Below are 15,023 nucleotides of genomic sequence, written 5' to 3'. Positions count from 1 at the left end.
TTACTTTTAGAAAGTAAAATCTGGAAGACAGATCAAGGACAAGTATTACAAGTGTCAGAAAATCTGCCCAGGATAATTATTTCCAACTAGAAATAATTCAATTTATTTTAAGGCATTTCTGGGTATTTAATACTACCACAAAGAACTGATAAGATACTGATTGCTGGTTATTTTTTTAATCTTTATATCCATATAAGAAAGTCAACTGTTGCAATCTTATCCTGACATTCTACTTCTGTTCTGTGCACATGACGTTGTTGGTTAATAGTACATAAGAATATGCAGTATAAACTCATCCCTAAGCTTTATTGATTTGGATCCCATATTTTAGTTTGGCAATTTAGAAGTGTCGTGAAAAGCAATTTGAGTACTTGGTCATGTTTCTTTTCTAGTACCTTTGATGAAGATGTATAATTGAACTTGACAAAAGAAAGGAAACGTATAAAAAATACTTATTTTTTGTATTAATTGACTTGTCTACATTCAAGGCCCTTCCAGGTTTCAATTCATATATATTCTCTTTTTTATATATGACTCAGAAAACTTTACTGAATATTTGACAGTGGATGAAGAAGCACATGAATTTGTTGCAGAATTGAAGGAGCCTGGGAAATATAAGTTATCTGTGACAACCTTTAGTTCCTCAGGATCTTGTGAAACTCGAAAAAGTCAGTCAGCAAAATCACTCAGTTTTTATATCAGTAAGTACCAAAGAGATTATTTTGCACTCACAGGGGAGCTAGGACAATGGAACTGGGGAGATTAATGATGCTCAGGCATCAATTATTCATCAAACCTCAGAGACCCTGAGAAATCGTCAAGGTCAGAAGAGGCTCGGTTCCATGAGATTTTGACAGCAGAGGAAATATATGTATGTTTAATAGTAGCAAACCTACCCAGAGATTTAGCTTATGGATTTTTTTATTATTGGGATAATTGAACATTTATTAAGCTGACCTTCCACACTAGCCATAACAAGCCCTCCAAGGACACGGACACACGGTTTAGGACATATGACTTTTGTTTGAGGCCATACAGAAAATTGGTATTGTTGGACCGGTGGGGAGAAGTCTCATTAGAATATTGAGCTGAGAGAGCTCAAAAGAAAACCAGAGATTTAAGTGGCGTAGGGCCTAGGTGGCCACCATAAATTTGGCCCAAGAAGACAAAGCTAGAGCATTCTAAAAGCCCCAGTGTCAAGTCTTCTGGTGGTTTCTACTGATTCCATGAGGAGTAATGACGGAGCAAATAATTAACCTCTAGAAGCTGCACGAATGGTGCATGTCTGTAATGTTTTTAGCTAATCTGAATGTGCTCGCCGGAGGTTTCAAGGCCAAAAATCAGTTACCTGGTTTATCAGCAGTTACATGTGCCTCCCATCAGCAGAAAGAAAAAACCAGAAGGCAATGGATAAAAATGGCTCTTCAAAAAAGATGACCAGCACACACTTTATCACCTTCTCCAAAGGCAAAATACCTCCTTTCCCCAAATAATCCTCAAAAAGGTGGATGGGAGAATGAGAAGGGGGACAGAGGGAAGAGATCCATTTATTTAACAGCTGAAAAATGTTGAAAATGCCCCGTCTAGCATTTCTACTTAAGAAATCAAAAATGTCGCCGCTGATAAAAGGCCTAAAGATCCATGAGATATACAGAAAGAATAGTCATAATTTTGCTTGCCTGGTTTTCAGTTATGGAAGATCTCTGATATGAGGTCACTTGAGAATGAAGTTTAGTATTCAGTTCCTCCATGAAGCTTAAAATGTTCATTAACTAGAATGTTTCCCTGTCTGTCAGTAGAGATGCACCCCAAGTGTCAACAGCTTCTGGAAAATCTCCCTCAGCTGTTCTGGCCAAACTGGTCCTTCCCTTCTCTGAATTTCTCCTGTGTTTCATAGTGCACAACACAAAATACAGAGCTTATTTGTGTATAATATTTTTCTAGATTTGTTTTATTTGTGTACATCTTACTTCTCATACCAAATTATAAAATCCTAGCCTGGGGTTACACTACTTATTTATTAATTCTTTTGTACATTCGACAAATATTCACTGAACAACTTTCATGTGTCCGGCGCTCCGTTCTAGAGTATCCAAATTGACTAGCGCTGTTGAGAATGTGTCAGAATTGCTCAAAAATATGATTATTTCAAAGAGATGCATCTTAATATTCATCTAGAAAATATAGGGTACTAAAAATTCTGGTTTTTTCTCTGCCAATAAAAGAATACTATTTTTAGTGCTTAGGATATTCCGCTCTGCAGTAATGAGTTATTCAGGTGTACTGTATATACGCCTTTAGTTTAAAACAGAAAACTATAGATATAAATACTATATTGGAACTGAGTAAGCCCCCTCAACATAGTACAGACTCATACCAGCTAAACGATATTCACAGCTCGTTTTCCTGACCAAACTGTTCCGGTGTTAAGCTAGGACATTAATATTTATTAAATTCCATTAAGATTTATAGTTCTTGTGTTGCATTATGATTTTTATTTCTGTGGTTTTGAAGGCTTTCCTCAGAGATGAGAGGAAAGGTAGACATTTACATTCATCCCCCAACAGCCTCACATTTCAGTGATCCCCATGTTTCAGGTGGAAAAAAAAAACGGAGGCATAGAAAGTTTAGTAATTTTCCCAAGTGTCTGAATGAGGACTAGAACCTAGGAATATTTGATAGCAAAGTCCATTTCCACGTAGCCCGCAGTGACCCAGTACCTTGGCTTGATCATCAGGTCAGTCCTAATGTAAAACTTTTGAATGAGTGAATTTGTTTTACTTCCTCTCACTTCGGCTCTCTGTGCCCCTGCTACCTCAGTAATCTTCCTAACGGCGATGAAAACACTTCACAATTACAGAGTTCTCTAACACCTATGATCTCATTTGATCCCAGTGACAGATGGCATCATGATAAATGGTCACAAAGCACTGAGCCAGGAGGCCAGGGGTCTGGGTTGGGCCCCACGCACTGACTAGCTGTGTGACATTGGACAGGTCACACACATCTCTGGGCCTGAGTTTTCTCATCAGTTAAATGAGGTATTGGATCTCTCAAGTTTTCAATTCTAACATTCTATGGTTTAATCCATTTGGCCAGTGCATTGCCAGAGATTCAGAGAAGTTAAATCGTTCGCCCAAGGTTGTGTCACTCATAATGAGCAAAGCCGAGTTTTGGTCAACTCTTCTCTCTCCAAACCAGTGCTTTTCACGGTTCCTAGAGCCCCCAGAGGTTTCCTACAGGGGTTAAGAGCGTGGATTCTGGAACCAGCCTTCCTGTGGGTGAATCTACTTACCCTGTCTCTGCCTCAGCACCCTCATCTGAAAGTGGGATTAATACTTGTACTTATCTCATAGGTCTGTTATGAAAATTAAACGATTAACATATGTAAACATATACAAGCCTAAAGCAGAACCTACAACCTGCCAACCTGCCGAATGCTTTCTTTGCCATCATGATTATTGTCATTTTTTATTGTCATTATCTCCCTGGCCCCATTGGCTGTGAGCCTGAGACTGCTCTCCCCAGGAGATCCGCTTGCTTCTTTCCCCCTCCTGGGTTCCAGCCCAGGAATACAGCTCCGTATGAAGAAGCTGAGAAGTGTATCCTAAGCAAATAAAGGAACGTTGCACATGTGCGTTTCAACAAGGAATTTCTGTAGATAATAACCACCTCAACACTTCTTGAGTCCTTACTATGTGTCAGGCACAGTGCTAATAACCACTTCAGAAACTTAAGAGAACAAAGCAAATGGTGGGCACTTCTGACGAGATACTTTATAATGAGGAACCCACCGCGTCCCTCAAATTATCACCCAGATCTCAGGCAGCTTCTGTAATTGAGCCAGCCTGTTGCCTATTTCTTCTCTCAATATAGTCGCACTCCGCCTCTCTGATCCTGCTGCTACCAAATTTAAAATATTTTCGTATGATGGCAGTCGAGGCTAATTTGAATCTCCAAGTCATTATTTCTAGAGACCAGAGATCCTAACAGCAAAGGAATTCTAAACACTGCTGAAATGTCCCCACTTCCACACCTGCTCTGCGTTAAAAGAGAAGTAGATTCTCTCTGGTGAAGAATCTACTGGAATAAACTCAGAGGCAGGGGGCAGAGAGCCGTGCTGGTTCACCTGCCCGTCTTAACCTTGACTCTCTGTGTAAGGGCGAAAGGAAAACATCATGATTTTGAAAACTTGACTCTTTTATCTCCACCAGCTCAGCATGAAACCTCCCTTGTGCTCTTATTTGACATGTTTAGGCCCTTCAGGAGAGTGGATGGAAGAACTGACTGAGAAGCCCCAGCATGTGAGTGTCCACGTTCTAAGCTCAACCACCGCGTTGATGTCCTGGACATCGTCCCAGGAGAACTACAACGGCACCATCGTGTCTGTGGTGTCGCTCACCTGCCAGAAACAGAAGGAGAGCCAGAGGCTAGAAAAGCAGTACTGCACTCAGGTAAAGGAACAGGCCTACAGGAGGCCATTGCAAGAGGCTACGCGGGGGTCTTCCCCCGGGTCGGGGCGTGGTGTGAGCAGGAAATGAGTGTGCCTGGTTCTTCAGTTACACTCTTCCTCCCTCCCCCTCTGGGCACTAGCATCTTTTATTTTCACACCTCATTCAAGACCCCTACGATGTGCCAGGAATTCAGATAGGACAGATGTTGGGATTCTAGATAATTGCTATGTATCTGCCTCTTGCAGAGTTTATAATCTAGGGAGAACAACGTATAAGTGAGCATATAATTACCGCAGAGTATAAAATCAGGCCAAGGCTAAAAGTAAATGATGGAGAGGCCCTAAGAGTTCATGGAAATAAAGAGCTGAGCACGAATAAATATGGACTGGGGCAAGAGGATTTGGAAACTGGCCAGAAAAACTTTTTCCAGGGAAGGAGATGAGCAAGCAGAAGGTTCTGGGGAATTTGTGTTTGTTTGTTTGTTTGTTTGTTTGTTTGTTTTACTTTTTCTATTCTTTTTTTGTTGCTTGAACTATAAAAATAATTCATGCTCACTGAAAAAATAATTAAAAATTAAAAGTACTAAGGTAAAAAACTCCCCGTTCACTTTATGCCAAGGGGGCATAAAGGGGCACTCGGAAATGGGGTGCAAATCAGTAGTTCTGGGAATGGCTACCAGAATGAGCTCATGCGCCCAGCCATCAGTCCTGAGTGAACGCCTGCCACATGGGCCCCAGGGCAAACCATGCTTTCCATCACCCTGAGTATCCACAAGGGAGCCTGGAGCCCAGCACTATTTTCCTAAAACCTGGTTTTATTTTTTCATAGGATCAAATGTACTGATTCCTGGTGTCTTGCAAACACAAATTTCCTTCCCTAAAGGCAAAAAAAATTAAATTATCAACTCGTGTGTCATACACTGGAAATATAATACTCAAAAACAATGTTTACTATATGAAAGCTTTTTGGAATGTTTCCATTTATCCCACAAAAACTAGGCATTTAGGGAAGTTCAAAGAGTGAGAAACTTTAGGGCGCCTGGGTGGCTCAGATGGTTAAGCGTCTGCCTTCGGCTCAGGTCATGATCCCGGGGTCCTGGGATCGAGTCCCGCGTCGGGCTCCCTGCTCCTTGGGAGCCTGCTTCTCCCTCTGCCTGCCTCTCTCTCTCTCTTTCTCTCTCTGTCTTTAAAAAAAAAAAAAAAAAAGAGTGAGAAACTTTAAAGTTGATAAGAGGAATTCAGGAATCATGGCCTTTGGAGCGCTAGAAAGGCTTAAGAGTGTTGAGATAAGCCCTTACTTGCAGATGAGGCTACCCCTTGACTTAAAGTAAGGAGTATATAGGCTAAACGGATTAACCTGTAATCACGACTCACTGTGCAGCTTAGAAGTTTCCCTTCCTGAGCGCAGGAAAGACAGCTGACTCATTACATTGGTAGAAAAATGTGTTTCTCTTACAGAACATGACACAGAACTTGACTGCTCCAAGGCACATTTCATCACCCCTCATCTAATGTAAAATTATGTATCTTTTGCATAGAAGCCAAAGGCTAACAGTACAGATAAAAATTATAAATTATAAATGAGCCAGAAAAGGCTGGTCTCAGTGCACTTTGACAATGCAAACATGAAATTGTTAAGGGTTATAGACAAAGAGGCCAATATTTAAAGTGGAGGGCAGGATCTAGACTACTGTGTGAGGTGTTATCTCAATTACAAGACCATTTTGAAGATTTGTTATTATACCAACATTATCCATTACCCCACCACACACACACGCACACACACACGCACACACACGCGCACGCACACACGCGCACACACGCACGCACACGCACACGCACACACACGCGCACACACACACACAGACGCACACACACACACACACACAGACGCACACACACACACACAGACGCACACAGACGCACACACACACACACACACAGACGCACACACACACACACACACACACAGACGCACACAATTTTTAGATGAGGAAACATCAGTTTAAAAAGTCTGAAAAGCAGAGGTGCCTGGGTGGCATAGTCGGTTAAGTTTCTGACTCATGGTTTGGGTTCAGATCATGATCTCAGGGTTGTGAGATGGAGCCCCTCATCAGGCTCCTCGCTCAGTGCAGAGTCAGCTTGGGATTCTCTCTATCCCTCTCTCTCTTCCCCCCACCCTCAAATAAATAAATAGATCTTAAAAAAAAAAAAGAAGAAGCCTCAAAAACTGGCCATTAATCAAAAGAATCCAGAAGATATTATCACCAGTATCGGTCTGATTTGGGCTTATTTCCCAAAGCAACCATTATCCAAAAAGAAAAAAATAATAATATTTCTTTAATTCTGTATTCGGTGGTACTGGATTGAATTAATATTCAAGATGCAGCTCAAAAATAAGAGTGATTCTAAAGCTAAGCACATACAGTAGTGCCCTCCCCCTCATTCATGGTTTCGCTTTCCACGGATTCAGTTTCCCGTCGTCACCCGTGGGCAAGAAGCGGGTGACCGCCTCCAATATATCGGCAGCCGGTCAGTAATAGCCAAACAATAGGTCACAGCGCCTACGTCATTCACCTCACTTCATCTCATCACGTAGGTATTTTATCATCTGACATCATCACGAGAAGGGTGAGTGTAGTACAATAAGGTATTTTGAGAGAGGCCACATTCACATAACTTTTATTACAGTATAGGGCTGTAATTGTTCTCATTACTGGTTATTGTTAGTCTCTTACTCTGTCTAATTTATAAATTAAATTTTACAGTAGGTATGGGAAAAAACATAGTCCACATAGGATTCGGTACTACCCATGGATTCAGGCATCCCCTGGGAGTCTTAGAACGTATCCCTTGCAGATAAGCGGGGACCCTTGTATTAATGGTTAATATGTTTCACTATTTTATACTTTCACTGTCCCTACTTTGCTTCTACCACTGACTATACCAGAGGATCCTTGTTTTACGTATCACCTAGATCATCTATGAGACCCAATGCTAGTGTCACTACTCTTTCTGACACCACCACTGATATCTGTGCTACATCTTAGAAATAAAACAAATTTGACTTGAACCTTGAGTTCACAACGCTTAGAGTCTAGCTTTCCGTGTGGGTACATTGTACCCATTAATTTGAATCTGTCCTCATCATGTGTATGCTCTTCATGTCTGGTTGTTGTTTCATGTGTGAGTTGGCATGCAAATGTTTGTAGAAAAGGGTGTTTTGTGATGTATGCCTCCTAACAACCACCTCAGTGCTATTCGTTAATAAATACATGTTGAACATCAAGTATGGGCTCCATCAGTGTTATACATAAAGGACCTGGTCAATTCTTCAAATTGTGCAAATGTGCTTTCGGTACTTTCTCCAAAGACTCACACACAGGGGTGCCTGGGTGGCTCAGTCATTAAGCGTCTGCCTTTGGCTCAGGTCATGATCCCAGGGTCCTGGGATCGAGCCCCGCATCAGGCTCTCTGCTCAGTGGGGAGCCTGCTTCTCCCTCTCCCTCTGCTGCTCTCCCTGCTTGTGCTCTCTCTCTCTCTCTGTGTCAAATAAATAAATAAATAAAATCTTAAAAAAAAAAAGACACACACACAATCATAAATTTCAGGATTAAGAAAGTCATATAATATATGTATATATATTTATTTTTACATGTGACCTGCCTTGGTCCCTAAGTGTTTTCCGACAATGTATGTACCCTGTGATTTAACAGTCTGTCATGTATTTCCTGCGCTCCCTAGGACATCTTTCCTCCTATTTCTTTAGCTGGGGAGAAACAGGTCTGGCGCCTCATCAGAGGGGCATTGGGCTGAACTGAATTCTCTCAAATGGAGATGAAGCCCATTGGGAATGGGAGAGAGGAAATAGTGGAATGCAAAAATGGGTTGAAAATTGGGGGAGCGGATGTGGGATGATCCTCTGGAGAATAAAATACATATTATTTAGTAAGTAGTATTCAGGGGCTTTTCTCCTGCCTGCCTACAGTCTACTTACCCCAAGGCGATCCAGGATAAATGCAAGGGGCATGGAGGGGATAGAAGCATAGATACAAGCTGGTGGCTCAGCAAATATCCAAAACCAGGTGGCAGGAAGGAGTTGGTGTTTATTATCTATTATTTATTACCGAGGTCGTTTTTTAAAATAGTCTGATGTATATACACACGGTTGCTTCTTTATTAAAAAAAAAAAAAAAGTAGGGGCGCCTGGGTGTCTCAGTCAGTTAAGCGTCAGTCTGACTTTGGTTCAGGTCTTAATCTTGGGGTCCTGGGGTGGAGCCCCATATGGAGCCCTGTGAAGAGCCCCACCTTTAAACCCTCCTTGAGCTCCAGGTCAGAGGTGATGGCTCTGTTCTCAGTAGAGAGTCTGCTTGTCCTGCTGCCTCTGCTCCTCACCCCACTCACGCTCTCTCTCTCTCTCTCGCAAATAAATTAATAAAATCTTTTTTTAAAGGAGCATAATGTCCCTAGGGTGAATTTGTTATGATGGCTTATTTTTTGTATTGAGGTGTAAGTGATGTAGAGGATACTTTCAGGGGTAACAACATAATGATTCAATCATTGTATACATTGTGAAATGATCATCACAATAAGCCTAGTTGCCATCCATCACCATACAAAGTTACAAAATCTTTTTTCTTGTGATGAGAACTTTTAAGATTTACTCTCTTAGCAATTTCCAAATATGCAACACAATATTGCTGACTATAGTCACCGAGCTATACATGACATCCCCATGACCTGTTTATTTTATAACTGGAAGTTTGTACCTCTCGACCCCCTTCACCCATACCATCCACCTCCCCAAACCTCTCCTCTCTGGCAACCACCATTCTGTTCTCCTTACCTATAAGTTTTATTCTGTTTTGTTTGTCCATTTGTTTTGCTTTTTAGTTTCCACATAGTGAAATCATACACTATTTGTCTTTCTCCGATTTATTTCACTAGCATGATACCCTCAGGGTATTAAATATGATGGCATATTTAAGTGGCTCTGATTTCACACAGTCATTTGAATAATCAGAATCAACTACTTGCTTAAAATATTATCCAACCAAAGAAACTTTAACACCACCCTAAAGCAGTCTACACATTTTCTGTCCTGCTATTCTAAGTGTTCTAAATGAGTGATTAAGTATTCTAAATGAGTGATTAAGTATTCTAAATGAGTGATTAAGTATTCTAAATGAGCTAAGTTAGCATTCACGGGTATGCCTAGATGTCTATGATGTGTTGTTAAGTTTTAAAGAGAAGTTGGGAGCAATGTTAATAATGTAACACCTATATGTTTCTATATCATATTATTTATGTCTATTATTATTTATGTCTATACGTATCCAGGAGGGTCTGGAAGGTTGCCCACCAAAATGTTTGGAATGAGGGGAGAAGGACAGAAAAATTGCCAGTTTACGTCATTTGCTCTTCTATTGTGAGCATTATTAGTTTTATCATTTAAAAATTTATTTTAAAGCAGTAAGACAGTGTTACTTAGTTTTCCACAACATACATGTCTTGTTCGTAGTCTGTCTCTTCAGGAAATGTTCCGTCAGATGAGGATGTCTAGTTGGCCAACTTTGTCTAGATGGCTTCCAGCAGAATTCACCTTCGAAAACATGGGCAAAAAATTCTGATATGAGTGCAAATAGGAAAGACAGGAGGGAAATGCTAATGTATTCATTCAACTTAATTTTATTTTGCTCAAGTTATTGGTAAAGAAATTATGGTATGCCTGTCCCCCCACTTACATTTAAAGCAAGTTCTACCAATTCAAATTATACAAATTTAATTGTGTAGAATCAGTTTCTGGTATTTAATTGTGTAGAATCAGTTTCTGGTATCAATCAGTTTCTGGTATCAAATCAGTTTCTGGTATTAAAATTCATATCATATCACCAATTCTGTGTTTATTCTTAAAATTATAATGAAGCTTAATAAAAAAAAAACTTATAGCATACGTAAACTGCCAACAATACTGTTCTTCATTGATTTATGTTCCTTTCCACAGCAATTTTATGTTATATACCCCAGAGGCCAAGAATTGCTGAGTAATGAGTTAACTTTATTGATACTCTAGTTTAAGCATCCTTGCCACTCTGTGAGGTATAGAATAGCATTATCTATAGTTTACCAATCAGGAAGCCAAGGGAAGAATTATAAGTAAATTATAAATAAATTCCCATGCTTACAAGGGAGTAGAGTCAGGATTTGATTCCAGGCAGTCTGAATAGAGAGCCTGTGTTCTTTCTACTAAGCAAGACTGTCTTAACTATAGAGGCACTAAAGGTCAAAGTCACACACTTCTTGACCCGTAAGCTGAAGCATCAATCCTCGTGCACACCAACATTTAACCTTAGTAAGAACATTTCATTCATCTATCTGTTCTATTGTTCTCTATATTACATTTGTTACTGAACCAAAAGTTTTCTTTTTTTAAGATTTTATTTATTCATTTGACAGAGAGAGAGAGAGAGAGAGCACAAGCAGGGGGAGCAGCAGAAGAAGAGAGAGACAGAGAAGCAGACTCCCCGCTGAACAGGGGCCCCGATGCAGGGCTCGATCCCTGGACCCTGGGATCATCACCCGAGCCGAAGGCAGACACCCAACCAGCTGATCCACCCAGGCCCCCCCTTTTTTTTAAACAACAGCAAAGAAGAGCTCATCTAAATGAGAAATATTTCCTATAACATTATTTTATGGGGTCACAATAGCCCGGAGGAGCGCTTCCTGCTGTCCCCCCATGCTTAGTCCCATGCCTTGCCTGTAGCAGGCTGTAGAGGTCACAACACTAGGCTTCCAGCCCCGGCGCAGAATCTAAATATGTGACCTTGGCCATTTCCTGACTTTACTTTCTTGATCTATTAAATGAGAGATTTGGAGCAGATAATCTCTGAGGTCATTTCCATCTCTATAATTAGATATTATATGCTTCTAAGTGACGAGAGACTGAAGACATTGCTGCACTGATCTTTGTATGTTTTTAGCTGACACTACGGTTTAGGATGTCAGACTCCCCTTATGGTATTGCTGATTTGATTATGGTTAAGGGCTGATGTGTCTCTAGTGTGCATAGTTAAAATTGACAGTGATGGGTATAAAGCAGTTCACGGGGCTTATTAAATCCAGCCATACAATTTGAATATTCTGGGTTCCCTTCAGTGTTCACATAAACTATAAATCATCCTAATTCTGAAATCTGACCTTCCCAGAACGAGCAAAGGCTTTTGGATTTCAAAGGCATCTGTGGCTCCACAAAGAGCCCTGAATATGATATCAGCTTTTGTGTCACATTATGAAAGCCCAGCTCTAAATAAATCATATCGGGTGTTTGGTTTAAAGGTGAACTCAAGCAAATCTATTATTGAAAATCTGGTTCCTGGTGCCCAGTACCAGGTCGTGATGTACCTAAGAAAAGGCCCTTTGATTGGACCCCCTTCAGATCCTGTCACATTTGCTATCGGTAAGTTGCCAGCCTCGAGAATAACTTTATCAGAGTACTGTTGGGGGAGGGGCGGGGGTCCAATGCCCAGGTCCAAATCATTATCATCATATATGGGGGGGCCCCTACTTGTTCACCCAATATTCTACACTCAGAGTAATAAATGACTACCGTTGTATACCAGGGGAATATCATTAGCATCTACAGCTCAGGAAAAATAACATCAGAGGTGAATATGATTTATTCAATGATGGTATCGGAAGAGCGAAAACCCTAGCCATTAAGAAGAAGTTTGAAGCCATTGCTAAGATATTAAACATTCTTTCTTGGCTCTTTTTTTTTTTTTATCCCTCCCCACTTCTTCTTAGTTCCAACAGGGATAAAGGATTTAATGCTCTATCCCTTGGGTCCTACGGCAGTGGTCCTGAGTTGGAGCAGACCTTACTTAGGAGTGTTCAGAAAATACGTAGTTGAAATGTTTTATTTCAACCCTGCAACGATGACATCAGAGTGGACAACGTACTATGAAATCGCAGCGACTGTCTCCTTGACTGCGTCCGTGGTAAGTAGCTGTCACACGTCCCCGTGTAAACAGATGTGCCTTTCCCTACCGAATGTACCAGAAAAAGTTACCTGTAAATACACACAGAGGGCTTACTGCTTTCAAAATTCTTCTAGTTGTTTTTACTTTCTGGACTATTTTTGTTTTGGGGAGAGGTTGAGAGAGAGAGAGAAAAAAATAATTATGTGAAGCAAGTTTTCACCCCTAATTGAGCATATCCACATTTTACTAGAGCTATAAACTGCTTATTGTTTCTCTCTGCTCCCGAGGAGGAAAACACACAAAAAAATTTCCTTTAGTCATTCGATAATGAGTTGACACCATTTAATGCTAATGATGACTATTCTTAACATCTACACATCCTTTAAATACCTCTAATGTCAGGTCATTAGAAGATGCTTTTCAAGAGAGCAGGTGAAGATTGCTCTTTCTGAGACTGGAATAATTTCTAAAGTGCAGGCTCCTACAGGTCATGCATGAAGTACACAATTGCCCTCTACCCAGCTGAAGACTGATATTTGCCCCCCAACAAGGATGCATGCTTCTAGTCCAAACTGGGAGAACGCGGAGTTGTGAGAGGTCAATTTTCTTAGAAATAAGGGGATGCATATGTACGGTCATTTACAAATAAGTATTATTTCATATGTGTAAGACAACTTAGGAGACTGCAAAACGAAACCAATATTGGAAATATTTGACTCTATACCTATGAATCACTTCTTCAAAATTATGTTTGTAGGGCGCCTGGGTGGCTCAGTCGTTTAAGTGTCTGCCTTGGGCTCAGATCATGATGCCGGGGTCCTGGGATCGAGCCCCGCATCGGGCTCCCTGCTCAGCGAGGAGTCTGCTTCTCCCTCTCCCTCTACCCCTCCCCTCTGCTTGTACTCGCTCTCTCTCTCTCTCTCTCTGTCTCTCTCAAAAATAAATAAATAAAATCTTTTAAAAAATATGTTTGCATATCATTCTATTTACACTTTACCTCAGTCCGGAAATGGAAAATTTGGGAAATACAAAAAGGCACAGAAATAAAAATAAAGATTATTTATTGACTATTTTCATGACCTAATAAAAATAACTCTACTCCAAAAATATGATTTTTTTCCCCTTAGTCTTTTGTCTCCTTGCTCTTTTTAGAGGATAGCCAATCTGTTGCCAGCATGGTACTACAACTTTCGAGTTACCATGGTAACATGGGGAGACCCGGAATTGAGCTGTTGTGACAGCTCCACCATCAGCTTCATAACAGGTGAGTGGTGTGTGGGAACTGCTTCCGGGGGGGAGAGAGGACCGTTTTGAGGAGTTTCTGAAGAGAAGCACCTCCAGAAATTTCGAGTTATTCACCCGGCATTGGTCGAGCATCAGTTCCGCGGACGACAGTATGCTTGATTCTGTAAATTCATTATTTGTTTAAATGATAGTCTTTAAACATTAAAATATGTTTTTATCCTGAGTTACTGTCCTGTATGTGCCCCATTTGGAATTGATGGGAATAGACTTGTAGCAGATAGAGCTTTTAGCTTCACATGGAGATGAATTGATTGTAGCCATTTGATGATTATATTTGCTAGAGTGCCTTCATCTCCTTATTAATTAAACCATTTTTAAGGTCACAGGCTGATGGCAGTGCTGTCCGTTGCGGGAGTGAGAATAGGCTTTGGAGACAGGTGGACCTGGGTTTGAATCACGGATCGGCCATTTACCCTGTGCAAACTGTGCATGTTAACTTTCCCAAGCCTCAGCTTTTTAAAGTGTAAAATGGATATGATAATGATACCTATTATTCTTTTCCATTTAAATACGTCACTTAGGGAAAAAATAAAAAAATAAAAAATATTAAAAAAATAAATAAATACGTCACTTAGGGGACACCTGAGTGGCTCAGTCGGTTAGGCATTCCACTCTTGATTTGGGGTCAGGTCATGATCTCAGGGTTGTGAGATCAAGCCCTGCATTGAGCTCCACTCTGGGCATGGAGCCTGCTTAGGATTCCCTCTCTCCCTCTCCCTCTGCCCCTCCCTTGACACCCTCCCTCTTTAAAAAAAAAAAATACATTACTTAGTGAAATATGTGGCCCAAAGTTTAAGTACTTAAACAACTGTTAGCTCATTATCATATAACAGAGATACCAGAGGTGGTCAGAGATGACAACGGGAAGGGAAAATTCATCAAAGAAACATTAATCCTTTTTGAACCCTATTTGCACTAAGATTTTTCAGGAACTTTTGGTTGGACTACCAGGCTCTAATCAGAGTTATGCTGAGAGAAGAAATGAGAAAAACATGTCTAGGTGAAAGATAATGTTAGCAAAATACTTTCTTCTCTGGACATTTAGTTTTACTCCCTCAAACCTTACCAAAATGAAAGAAAATGGAAAGAAACTAATCATGTGAGGGCGCCCGGCTGGCTCAGTTGGTAGAGCATGCAACTTTTGATCTTGGAGTTGTGAGTTCAAGCCCCACAGTGGGCATAGAGATGACTTAAAAATAAAATCTTAAAAAAAGAAATTAATCATGTGAATTCTTACACTATCAACGTACATAGAACATCCCCTTCTTTTACTAGCCAATGTCAGA

General features: G+C 40.6%; 1 protein-coding gene across 3 annotated transcripts in view; it reads left to right on the top strand.

Moving 5' to 3' along the window:
- Positions 1–15,023, top strand: part of PTPRO (protein tyrosine phosphatase receptor type O) — a 234,436-nt gene that overhangs the window by 150,495 nt on the left and 68,918 nt on the right. For all 3 annotated transcript variants that reach the window (XM_073877934.1, XM_025879885.2, XM_073877935.1), the window contains exons 6-10: positions 540–701; positions 4,258–4,454; positions 11,789–11,909; positions 12,257–12,450; positions 13,585–13,696. In XM_073877934.1, the coding sequence (XP_073734035.1) occupies positions 540–701; positions 4,258–4,454; positions 11,789–11,909; positions 12,257–12,450; positions 13,585–13,696 (786 nt within the window). The remainder of the gene's footprint in view (positions 1–539; positions 702–4,257; positions 4,455–11,788; positions 11,910–12,256; positions 12,451–13,584; positions 13,697–15,023) is intronic.

Source organism: Callorhinus ursinus, unplaced genomic scaffold, assembly GCF_003265705.2.
Source record: "Callorhinus ursinus isolate GAN/ISIS: 27379988/994484 unplaced genomic scaffold, GSC_fseal_2.0 scaffold27, whole genome shotgun sequence".
NCBI lineage: Eukaryota > Metazoa > Chordata > Mammalia > Carnivora > Otariidae > Callorhinus > Callorhinus ursinus.
The sequence above is the reverse complement of the archived record's forward strand: the minus strand, read 5'-3'. Positions and strand labels throughout refer to the sequence as shown.